Genomic DNA, 13,051 nt, shown 5'->3' with positions numbered 1-13,051 from the left:
GATTATAAGGCTCACTGGAGTTCTCAGCTTCCATAAAAACATCTACACACATCACTCCCGTTCTCAAGGAGCTGCACTGGCTAGCACTAACATCCCGCATCAAGCTTAAGATTCTGCTCACTACCTTTAAAGTCCTTCAATGTCTGAGCCCTGCATGTCTAAGAGATCCTCCATCCTTACTGCCCCTCATGCCCTTAGGTCCTCATTAGGTTCTCAGAAAGACATTAACTAACTGTCCTCTAGACTACACTCTCTATTATGTGTGGCAGATCCACTGCTGTGGCTTCTAAACTTTGGAATTCAAAATGATGCCAGACAAAGTAAGAATATCAACATTATGATTTTGGTTGTGTTTCTTTGTTTATGTACTTCACATGCACATGTCATGCAAAATTCCAAGGCACATGCGCTTAATGCCAATATAAAACTCCAACTGTAAAGACCTGCTAAAATAATAAATAGATTTTGAGTGTAAAAAAAAAGTTATTAATGTTTTTGTGATTGTTTATGATTAGCTACGATTAGCTCTACAGAGGCTGAGCTATATATAAAAAAACATTTGAATTAAATGGTTGTAGTTCTATTAATTTTTTAGGAATGATTTTAAATATTGATTTACATTTTTTTAAGCTGCTATTATTTTAAACAGCCATTTTCTATAGCACAGCCCACAGTCTCTTAAATAATCTTTAAATCCAGAATCCAGAACTACAGTACAGTTAGTTCACTTGACGTTTGAGAATTTCATATGAGTACTATTTTCTTTTGGTTAGAAACTGTATTAGTTATTTTTTTTATCTCTCCTCTTCTACAGTATGTATTCAGTTTAATACTACATTTCAACACTACCTTTCTGAGACTGTGCTTCGCATTTGTATGCCTGTGTAGACCTGTCCGAATACTTGGTACAGATGCATTGATTAATGTTGGTCGCTGTCTCATTTTTATGCCAGGCTCATCTCTTTCTCTCTTTATCTCTTCCTCAGCAGAGCTCCCATCCAATCTATCCAAACGGGACCTTGGTGACTTCCCAGCGAAGGCACGCTTACCTCCAGCCTCGTCGTCTTCATCGCAGCGCTCTGAGAACCCCAGACGCCGGGCTCATCCCGCATCCGGTGCCAGGCATTCTGTTCGCCCTGGTCGCCATGACAACGCATCCAGCATAGCTCCCACCCCATCGCTTAGTGCTGACGGCGGATCTGGCAACCTTGGAGATAGCGCACATGGTATTCACCTGCTGTTACGCCCACCGGACCTTCTGACACCCAGTCAGATGCCTCCTATCCACGGCCACGGTCCACCTACACCGGCCCCTCCCACTCTGGTTGCACCTGAGGACCTGTACCCAGCGCACTCTGCGGAGGTTGACTGGGGTTCTGGCGATTACCTGGAGACTCTAACCTTTATGGGCTCTGAAGGAGAGGAATTTTCTATGGTCACCACCCTTCCTTCTCATGGATACGATCCATACGATGATGACGACTTCAGCACTGGGGTCAGCTACAACACTGCCTTCCCTTCCCGCCCTGTTCCCTCCCTCTCCTCTAGAGTCCTCCTCCCGAGTGTAACTGTGGGATTTGGCACCAGCTTAAGGACTGCCCATCCCACTGACCCCCGCCTCCCCCAAGCCCCTGACTCCACCCAAGACTCTAACACGAATGAAGATGTGGATTTTGATTGGGCAGAACTCTACCCTATTGAACCCACTGAGATGCTGCTTCCTGACATGAACAGTATGGAATACTACAACACCCTGCAGGCCAAAGAGAACGCCAGCACTGCTGGAAACCGCACACACCCACCAACTCACCCCCATATCAAACCTACTGCCACCCACCCACATCCTGCAGGCCCCACACACCCTCCCACTCCTCCAGGGGCACGTGACCAACTGGACAGGCATCATTCCATATCTGCAGTCACCCCTACCCCACCACAAAAACCTGCATCACCTCCAGACTCTGCTACAGACCACCAGCAGACCCCAAAAGCCCCCTCTTTCCCAGGGAAGCCACCTCCCCGCCCATCTTTGCCCACCTCTAAAGCAGATAGTGCCCAGCCCAAACAGCCTACAGTTCAGACCCCACCCGTCATCATCTCACACGCTCCCCCCATTCAGGCTGTCACACTCAAACCCCCGCCTCCTCCAAAGCTCCGCACCACCACCAAGCCTACAACAACTACGTCTACTACAACCACAACAACCACCCTCGCTACCAAGCCTCTTCTTCCACCTACTCCCAGAATCCCGCTCTCCATCGCACCCAGACAGTACGTCTGCAACATCACCAAGCCAGACATGTACTTGGTCAGAGCTGGTGAGTATGTTTTAATGCGTTTCAGAATGTAGATTAATGCCTTAATGACTTTTAATTCATTTTATAGAAAATTAATCTGCTGTGAGAAGAGAGACAACACATGCATGTCCATGCACTGGCCATTGTGAACTGAATATAGATGCAGGTTTTCTATATGTTTCAACAGTGTTTTATTAATTTGGAACGTTTAATGCAGCTTAATCATGTGACAAATTTGACAGAGGCTGATTATGCATTAGGAGTTTTATTTTGTGCTATAACACAGCAATGCTTCAAGCTGTCGAGTGTGGAATATGGAGCTACACTAGTGTGTATTTTCTCCATCAAAACTCTCAGTTAAACTCGGTAACTCGGCACATTACAATATTCTAGTTTAAAAAGCACCAGAACTATCCTACAATTTTATAATACAGTAAAAGTATACTAAGATACAAAAGGAAGTAAAAAAGGATCTAGTCTGCTAAGTGTAAGCCACATTATGCTCCAAGCCTATTTTTACCATTTTCCGCCTGAAATTACATACTCACATTTGAAGGCTTATCACTCCAATATTAAATTATTTAGAGTCAATTCTATGAATTAATATTACTTAGAAGCCTTTACACAATTCATTTAAGGCATTTTAATTATTCAATTGAACATGTAATGGCCAATATATGGTAAAAACCAGGAAAATTTTTAGGCGCTTTTCAGATTTTCTATTATTTTTTTTTATTTTCAGACACATAAAATGAACTATTTATATGGATGAAGGGTTTTGACAACTCTATATTTTACTATAATGTGTTTACAATCATCATATAAAATTTTAAACTGCTACCTATTACTGGTTAGAAGTTATAGTGATTTGAACCAGTAATGGTCTTTTCTTTCTCCAAAGGACTGGAAACTTTATAAGAATAAAAAATACCACTTTTATAACTCATTTTGCAGTAACCTCTGGGTTTTTGTGTGGTCTACTCATATACAAACAGAAATCCGCAGTGTCTCTTTAAGAGCGGTTGTTCTGCTGAGTGGAAAATCTATTAGAGAAAGTATCTATGGCCAAGCATCTCTCTTCCTTAGCCTTTCAGCTGGCCGAGCTCGCCACCTGATTGGCTGAGAGACCTCATTCTCATACCGTCATGTCCAGTAGGCTCCGCCCTGTCTGGCTGTGGGCCAGAATCGGAGCAGCGTCGAATAAAATGCTTTTAATTCGTAATTAAAGTTAAGATTCCGTCTCACATTATTCCTCGCGCGGGGTGGATATAACTGTGGATTATAGGAGACTGGATTGATGGATTTTCTTGAGTGTGGACTCGTTTTGAAGGTAAGAGAGTGGGGGACGCGCTGGTGGGTGTTGGGGGGGGTGGGGGGAGTGACTGTAGGTAACTACAGGACCAAACCTGTGCATTTTTCAACTCTGAACACGCGCTGCAACGCGCTCTTTCAGCTCTAATTCAGGGACCGTACATCCTACACTAAAGTTTCAGATACAGTACAGGTTACCTACCTACAAGTACAGTTTCGGAATCCGGAGAGCCAGACGGTTCGAATGGTGTATAACATGTCCGCATTCGATCAAATATGGACGTCCGATAAACGGAAATATGAAAATTATGATTTAATATTTTCATAACCAAGGCATATTTCGCCCTAAATGTTTATTTTCTGAAAGGAGATACAGCTAAATAGGCTATATAACTGAAAAGCAAGGATTCTAAGCTTTAAAATGGTATATTGGGTGTCTATATTGAACCTATAACTATTCATAAACACAGCCAGATATTAAATATCATATTTTTCTGGCCCGCCGGCGGGCCAGGGCGTATTAAGAGGTTACAGCATTATTACCGCCCCCTTCCCAAAAATACAGTGAAGTGTCATCATTTAAAAAATGTAATCAAGATTTCATCCATGATTTAGTCACAGAATATAGCTGTGATTAATAAAATTACAGACATGTTGTAAGGTAACATATGACACTGCAAAGACTGTTATTAGTCTTAAAAGTCTTTAGTCTTTATTTTAAAACGTTTCTAACTTTTGTCCGTCTCATCTGTGCCTCTTGGTGCCGCACTGGTGTTTGCATGTATGAATATTCATGAGCAAGAGCCGAAATCCTATCATTTCTCCCCATCCACTCCCCCACGGGACTAAAGCAGTGTTATACCAGATCAACGGAGCACTGCTTTTTCACAAAAAAACAGCTCACAGGGCATTCATTCATACTATAGACCACAACTAGACATTTTATAATAAAGGAAAATATGATGAAATGAGACCTTTAAGAAGTTCTGTCATTACAGATTTTTTATTGATTTCTGATCGTTGCAGGAATGCCTAGTGGAGCCTCTGTGCCTTTCGCTAAGGCTCATGTGAAAGAGATTCTGAGGCGAGAGTTCAACCGCTCAGTTGAGCTGCAGGTAAGTCCAACAGTTCCAACAGATGCAGAGAATATCTATAGTTCTTTCTCTCTCTCACACTCTCTTTATCACTCTTCAGCTAACTATACTCACTGCAGATGACTTTACCCCTATCTGACCTGTAAAAGGGGACTATATCTATATATTCATCTTTCCTAGGTCCTCAAAGCCCCGCCCAACTTTGTCTTTCGGGCAGTATCTGGACCGCTGGTGTACACAGCAGTGTCCGTCATTAACGCACTTCGCCAATCAGCTCGCAGCACCTCCTCCACCACCATCCTTTCAGTCACACCCATATTTGCAGTGCCTGACTACAAATACCAAGTGCACTCAGGTGAGTGTTTTTTACACGTCACATATTAGCAGTGTTTTAATTGTGTGCTGTCATAGTTCTTGTATAACAATAACTAAGAATGCTGTATGTATGTTATGTGGGGTACAGTGCTGCAGTTTGTGCCAAGCCACGTGGATGTGCGCGTGTGCAGCTTTAGTGAACGTGTGGAGAGGGGGCTGCTCATGGCCTACGGAGAAGTGCGAAGGCGATCACAGGAAAATGGAAACTTCACTGTCCACGTGTGTATATGTTTCTTAAGGCTATTTCATAAGATTGTCTGCCTATTGCATCATATTTCATTGTTTTCTGTTTGGCAAAAATGATTCGGGAGGCATGATCATAGTGTTTTCTTCAGTAGTTTTCATGTTCTAAACCCTTGATTAGGAGTGGTAATTACTAATTATGTAAAATGTTTGTCTTAAAATATACAAAAACATGTAATAAGAAGAGTAGCATTGCTGTTCCAGGCTCAGTTGGTTATAAATGTGTTAAGCACTAACAGTAACTTTAGCAAAACAGGCAGCTAACCATGCTAATCATAGCTAACACATGTAGTGACTGATAAACCCATGAAAGTTTATTATATAGAACAGACCAGTGCTTGAAGAGGGCTGGTAATTTTGTGTTTTACTCCATGGTGAACCTGGTCTTTGTGTAGAACAAGGTTATAACAGTTTAGAATTTTTCATTTAATAATTTCATTTTATTTAATTTTGAACTTTTCTTCTACAATTCAGGTTTGCTCGTTTTTATTCGTTTTTAATAAGTTTTATTTTTTATTAATTCTTAATTTTAGTATTAGTTTAAATTTTTTTCATACTAAGTAATAATAACCCAACAAAATAAACAATTAAAAAATATTAAAATAGCCAATAGACTAGAACAAACATTAACATGAAAATAAAAATTCTAATAATTCTACCTATAATTTCAGATTAAGTGCTTAGTTTAGTTTTATAAACACTCAATACAGTTCCATTTTTTTCTTTTAATTACCGTTTGTATTATTTCAGCAAACAAAATACTTTTTTTTTACTTTTAGTTTTCATTATTTTGTCCTTTTTTGTTTTTTGCTAACAATAATCACCCTCATCTAGCAAATGTGTAAAACGTCCAGAATATCATGTCACCAATATTAGTATATATGTACAATAAACCAATCAGCACAACTAATTCGAATTTCTGTTGTCCCTTTCCAAGCACTGGAACTTTTGTAGTATGTTTAAATGTCATTGTTGTACCAAAAAGAGGAAATTTGGAGCATGATTAAACAATAAACCAGAAAAAGAGAGTTTTAGAGGCATGCTTTGTGTTCATGGTTGGGAATTAAAAGGCAGATCTAAAGGAGATATTGCTTCCAATGTTGTGTTTACTGCCTCTTAACAGCTAGTGGTTCCCATATGTTTTTTTTTACTCTGGATTAATGCCCCTTCAATTTCAATAAAAAAATACTCATTTAAACTGATACAGATGAATGCCAATATAAGGATTGTTTGGCTTTACATATTTCTTTTTTCCCCAATTTTCATATCTGTTATCCCACTGTTGATGCTGTTCTGATTTGACTTTTTTTGGTCCAGATTGTCAACATAACCATAAGCATGACAAAAGGCCAGCGGCAGCAGAAAACTCCAGTGGAAATCACATTCGCTATCCGTGATTCCAGTGGCTTCCTCAAGGGTTCAGATGTTAGTGCGCACCTGAGGCAGCTCAACGTGGTGGAGTTCAGCTTTTATCTGGGATTCCCTGCCATTCAGATCGCTGAGCGTGAGTCTGCACATACATTTAAACATGTACAGAAACAAACACACTGCTTACAGGCATTTACAGGTTTTTACAGGCATGTTTTAACCCTTTTTTCTGCAGTAAAATAACTTATTTACATTCTGAATAATTTGAGGGATTTTAAATCTCCTACAGGACACTTAGAGAAGCTGCCTCTTTTCACTCTACTCCACTTAATAATTCCAGATCAGTAACAATCAATCAGGAATCAACCCAAATTCTGTACTGGTAGTTTTGTGTCCTATTAAGAGTCTTAACTAGTGGGTAGGAATTAAAAGATCAAATTGGAGGGAAAAAAGCACACAGTTCTGAAATGTATTTACTCCATTCCCTTGTAAAAGAAAAGTACATTTAAGTATATTTTTAAAGTATACCTAACATGGAAAAGTACATACTTTTAGCATTAAAATTAATACGTACTTAAATACATACCAAATGTACTATTTTGAAACAACTTATGGCAACTTAAGTATATTTCAATTGCAATTAAGCTATATTTAAATACAAAATAAAAGCATTAGGATTGTGCTTTTGAGTGTTTTATCATGTATATTCTGCGAAAAGTATTTATTTATTTTCTTTCTGAATACTTTGAAGGACTCGTGGAAAAGCTGCCTGTTTTTCTCTCTACTCCACTTAATAATTACAGATCAGTAACAATCAATCAGGAATCAACCCAAATTCTGCATGTTTGAAAATAGACGTAAAAACTAGACAAACATAATGAAACTAAAGGTTTGGAGGACATGAACTGTTTGATTTGTATTCAGGGAAATATTGATTTTAAATTAAGTTCAGGAAAAAGCCATTTTTATGATTTTAATCATTATATTATATTATATTTTGACATTAGCTGATTTACTTAAATATTTTATTTTATATTCTCTATTGAAATTACAATTATGCTTTTCAGTAATGCTCCTATTTAAACATGAAATGTTTTTTATATAAAGCTTGAATAGAAATCCTTAAGATTTAGTGGTGTAATGTCAGCAGGCAGACAATTGACCAAAAACCTTAAATCTTCTTGTATTTTCTTCTGTTTTTCTCACAGCCTTCCATTACCCTGAGCTGAATATATCTCACATGATGCGCTCCTCCTGGGTGAAGACAGGTATGTCTGATTTGTATTTGTAATTCAAGCCAGACCTTTATGATGTTTTATATATTTTTTATTTTGACTACATTTGATATCACTGGTATTTTAAATTTACAGTATATTGATTTTTTTCTCAGTATTTATCATGTTTACTTGTGTTTTTTCTTTGCGTCTTTGTATCAGTTCAGGCATTGATCATGTTATCTGTGTGTGAAGTGATATCACCTGTGTATGCACATTACTTGTGCATTGTTGTGTTTGTTGCAGTGTTACTGGGTGTGTTAGATCAGCGTGTTAATGAGAGGACCTTCCAGGCTAAGATGGAGAGACGATTGGCTGTGTTAGTGGGGGAGGGGCTTGGGTTAAGCAGTGCCCGGCGCTGGAGACGAGCCACCTCGGTGGGCAACAACAGTGTGCAGGTAACTTATAAACTTATAACTTATAAGGGCCTAAAAAATATAAAACCCTGTGCAAAGTGCGTCATGATGCCCATTGCTATCTTATACCCCTCCAACAGTCAACATTTTCACCCCTTTTGCCATTAAAATAGCAACAAAGCTAACGAATATATCTACACCGATTGCCAGGGTGGACAGGAATGAGGTGTGTTTACTTAAATTTCAGGAATATTGCTATTTTGGCAGCAGAAAACACAGGTGCACCACTGACTGATTAAAACCCTGACAACATAGGTGCACCCTGTGCACTCAATGCACAGTACACAAACCCAACTTTTACATCAACAAATAAAATAAATTACTGTTCCGGTAAATTATCTGATAGCATAAACTCACAGCGTGAATGAGCAGGTCAGTTGTCTCTGCCGAGAAGCGCAGAAGTGCTGCACTATTAAAATAGCAATCTGCCAAAGTCAGAGCACACCTGGTTCTTAAAGGGAATGGCAATTGAGAACAGCAGAATCTGAAAAGTTTAAACTCAACACAAAATAAATCACAGGCTTACACAGGCTTAAATACAACATAAAAGCATTAGGTTGCGCTTTTGAGTGTTTTATTATGTATATTTTGCTAACTTTTTAACATAATTTTTAATACCGGTACACTTGAAGTATATTGTAAATGTACTACTTTGCATATTGATGCACATATTATGTATACCTTAATGACACGTGTAATTTAACGCATATTGCTTAAAAATACATTTTATGAAAATATATAGAAAACATATTTAATGTGTATTTTCATTAAGTATATTAAATAGAAAATGCTTTTTTAGTATTCCTTACCTAATTTGAACATACTTTTAATGCTCTTTAAGTATAGTTTCTTTTTACAAGGGTATTCATGTATTTATATTTGCCCAGTCCTAATGTATAAAAATTTCCCTTTATATGTGTCTCTGTGTGTGTGTGTGTGTGTGTGTGTGTGTTTGCTAGATCGTGCGAGGTTCACGGATGGATGGAGCAGATAACCCTCTGGAGTTGGTTTATTTTGTGGAGGGCGTAACAGGAGAGAGGCTGCCGGCTCAGACCACTGCCTCCATGCTCAACAGGCTCAGTCTGCAGAGGGCAGCCATCGTGCTGGGCTACCGAGTGCACGGACAGCTTGCCACACGTGAGCCTTATAACACAGTATCACTCTTATTGTCTCATACACAAAAAAAATTTGCCACTGAATTTCGTTATGTGGGAGTAGATTGTTGTTGGGTTTGAATTCGTTTTTGCTAATGATTTAAGCTCTTGGTAAAAACATGTCTAAAGCCCTATCTGGATGGGTTTAGTTTCTCAGGGGGATGTCTGTTTGGCTTTCTCGGTCACATGACATTGTGTTCAGTAGCTCCTCCATTTCCACTCACTGTTGTGTTTACGTGGATCTAATTAATTACGTGATTACAGTGCGCGGCAGTGGACAAATAGCTATTTTCATAAATGGTAGGTGACGAAACTCAGTGTGCTTCTGAACGGGACTAAAATTAATGGATGACCACAGAGTTCAGCGAAAAACTGTAGGTTATTTAGCCTGTAATTTTCTTAGAGAACGTCTGAGAAAAACAAACACATGGTCGTTCCAGACAGGAATAAAATCACAGAAGTCCCCCATAAAAAAGAGATAATTAACCCCAGGATCCTTTGAGAAACTAATCCTGTTCAGATAAGACTTAAGGTGCCAATAAACAGTATAAATAGTGAAATATGATAAATTAACCCTTAATTCGGCTTACTTTTTGTCTCTTTATGTATGTTCTGTGCTTTAGCTGTGGAGAAACTGGCTCTTCCACCCTCAGAAACGCAACCCAGCAATGTGTGGTTGATCATTGGAGTGGTGGTCCCTGTGGTGGTGGTCATCCTCATTATCATCATCCTCTACTGGAAGCTGTGCCGTTCAGAGAAACTGGAGTTCCAACCAGATGCCATGAGCACCATCCAGCAGAGGCAAAAGGTCTGGGTCAATCTTTATCACTTAGAGGAGGTCGAGAGGTGGAAGAGATTGTGTTTGATGAGTTTCTGTGAGTGTGTGAGTAGAAGTGAAAGTCGGCCACTTGCCAGCGTTTAATGTAGAGTATGCACTTGACGGTGGCCATTATCCTCCACCCAGTTAAAGCTGTTTTAATCTGAGTGCACTACTCAGTGAGCTCGGAGAACTGTCTGTTGTCTTTGCTGTTCTGACAGTTTTACCTTTTAGCCCTTTTATTTTATTAATTGCATCCTTATGTTTATTTAAATTTATTACTATTTTATTATTGGCCTTTTTATTTTTTATTTTATTTATTTATTCCTTTTTTAATACTTTTTAACTTACCTTTTTTTTAGTTCCATCATTTACTTTTTTTATAATTGTGGTGTTTTTTAGTCCTTTACTTCTTTAATTTGTGTTTTTTTTTTTTTTTTTTTGCTTCAATACTTTATTGGGGAAAATATAATATAATACATTCAATTACAAAAATACAGTGTTTCCTTTTCCTTTTTTTTGTATTCACATATGTATATGTGAACACATACCACATACACACAAACAAAAATGTGGGGAAAAAAAAAAATAACTTCACTTCTCTCTCTCTTTTTTTGTATGTTTTAGACATAGCAGATTGAGTTACGAGGATTAGACCGATCCAAACTTGGGTCGAAAACACAATTTAGATCCCCTCCGAGAATCAGCAAATGAGTGTTCAAAAAGGGAATGTTACTCAGCAATCTGTTAGCAAATTCAACATCATCAAAATTTGGGGCATAAACATTTACCAAAAAACTTTTTCTCGCATCAGAGTACCAGCAACTATTAGAAATCTGCCATTCCTATCAGAAATAGCATTGGTACATGAGAACTGAACTTTTTTGTTAAAAGCGCAGAAAAAATAACATTTAAATCAAATCGGCAGGAGCTAACTCACGTCGTACTCCATCAATGCTCAGCAGCGCCCCCCCCTTTAATTTGTGTTTATATTTAATTATTTTAATAATTTTTCTCTTTGTTTTATTGCTTTACATTTTAACTTGTCTGCATATCCTTTTATTCTGAATGATTTCATTTCTTACATTGTTTGTTTGTATTATAATTTAAACTTATTTTTCAGTCCTTTTTATTTTGTAAATGGTCGGCTGCATTGAAAATGAGGCTTACCCTCAATGTGTTACTAAGTGGAAATAAAGATTGATTGGTTGATTGACTGATTGATTGATTGGTTGGTTGATTTATTGATTGATTGGTTGGTTGGTTGGTTGATTGGTTGATTGGTTGGTTGGTTGGTTGATTGGTTTCTTTGGTTGGTTGGTTGGTTGGTTGGTTGGTTGATTGATTGATTGATTGATTGACTTCTACTGTGTGTGTGTGTGTGTGTTTCAGCTTCAGGCTCCAAGTGTAAAAGGTTTTGACTTTGCCAAGCTCCACCTTGGACAACACAGTAAAGACGACATCATGGTGATCCAGGAGCCTGCTGCTTTACCACAGCCTGTCAAAGAGGCCACGCCCTCAGAGGGCGGAGAACTGAACACACCAAAATCCAAGAGTTCATCCACTAAAGCATCGCGTGCAGCTAGACGGAGGGGCAGGTATGAAACTGAATGAGAGTTTTGTCATGTATTGTACGTAAATATGTGTGTGACTCTCTATTATTACTGTATTTAGAATGCATTGCATGTGTACATGGGACTCTGACTTTACTGAAAGGCATAATGGGCCCTATTTTAGCCATCAATAGGTGATACGTTAATTGTGCATGCCTATAGTAAGCTGGGGAGTGTAAGTTTGTCTTTGGTAATGTGAGGATGCAAAAAATATGTCTTGTGCTGCTCGAAACATACTAATTTTCCTTATTAATCATGGGTAAGTCACTTGCCAATCAGCGTGTCACTTGCCATTCCTTTAAAAGCCAGATGTGCTCTGACTCTGGCGGATTGCTATTTTAAGGGTGCAGCGCTTCTGCGCTTCTCAGGAGAGGAAACTAACTTGCTGTTTCATGCTGTTTTTTGTGATGCTGTTTATTATTGACGTAAACATTGGGTTTGTGCACTGCTGCATTTCCTCGTGTTTGTAATGACTAAAGGGTGTACGCCCGATAAGCGTGTGCGGCTCACCTGCGAAGCCAAGGTAGCTATTAACAGCTGACTGTTGACCTCTGTCTAGGTTGTATTAAGTCAGTGGCACACCTGTGTTTTCTGCAGCCAACATAGCAAAACGCCAGAAATGTGCCTGAACACACCTCACTTCCAGACCACCACGCTCATCAGTGTAGATATAGAATGAAAATAGACTGTTGGTGGGGTGTAAGATAGCAATGAGCATTGCAACACACCTTGTGCAAGGTATAAGATATGGCCCAGTGTCTTTATTAATGTTTTAATAATGTGTTTATGTTTTAGATTGTCTCCTTCTGATGGTGATTCATTGGGCAGCGAGGCGTCTAGTGGTAGAGAGTCAGCAGAGGAAAGCACCAGACCTGCAGTTACACCCAGCGACAGCAAACCTCACCACCGCAAGAGCAAGCATGGTAACACACAAACAGATATACAGATGCACTTATATTCCAGCAACAACATAATACCATTTTTATTGTTAGTTCTTGTACCAGTAATATCTCACTTTTATCTTCTTCCTCTTATTTTTTCCTTATATTTGTTCTTTTCTTCGGATCGCAGCAAAGAACAAACTTGGTA

General features: G+C 38.8%; 1 protein-coding gene across 2 annotated transcripts in view; it reads left to right on the top strand.

Annotated features, from left to right (window-relative positions):
* si:dkeyp-27e10.3 (UPF0606 protein KIAA1549) overlaps window positions 1–13,051 on the top strand; it is a 32,015-nt gene that overhangs the window by 11,439 nt on the left and 7,525 nt on the right. Inside the window, exons 3-14 of one of the 2 annotated variants that reach the window (XM_049473258.1) lie at window positions 990–2,318; window positions 4,635–4,723; window positions 4,883–5,057; window positions 5,166–5,296; window positions 6,638–6,824; window positions 7,897–7,956; window positions 8,209–8,360; window positions 9,338–9,515; window positions 10,156–10,340; window positions 11,742–11,947; window positions 12,758–12,885; window positions 13,034–13,048. In XM_049473258.1, the coding sequence (XP_049329215.1) occupies window positions 990–2,318; window positions 4,635–4,723; window positions 4,883–5,057; window positions 5,166–5,296; window positions 6,638–6,824; window positions 7,897–7,956; window positions 8,209–8,360; window positions 9,338–9,515; window positions 10,156–10,340; window positions 11,742–11,947; window positions 12,758–12,885; window positions 13,034–13,048 (2,835 nt within the window). Of the gene's footprint in view, window positions 1–986; window positions 2,319–4,634; window positions 4,724–4,882; window positions 5,058–5,165; window positions 5,297–6,637; window positions 6,825–7,896; window positions 7,957–8,208; window positions 8,361–9,337; window positions 9,516–10,155; window positions 10,341–11,741; window positions 11,948–12,757; window positions 12,886–13,033; window positions 13,049–13,051 lie in introns of both variants that reach the window. The other variant, XM_049473257.1, reaches the window with a different exon arrangement.

The sequence above is a fragment of the Astyanax mexicanus genome, chromosome 2 (genome assembly GCF_023375975.1).
Source record: "Astyanax mexicanus isolate ESR-SI-001 chromosome 2, AstMex3_surface, whole genome shotgun sequence".
Lineage (NCBI taxonomy): Eukaryota > Metazoa > Chordata > Actinopteri > Characiformes > Acestrorhamphidae > Astyanax > Astyanax mexicanus.
Note: the sequence above shows the minus strand (reverse complement) of the source record. Positions and strands in the feature narration are given on the sequence as shown.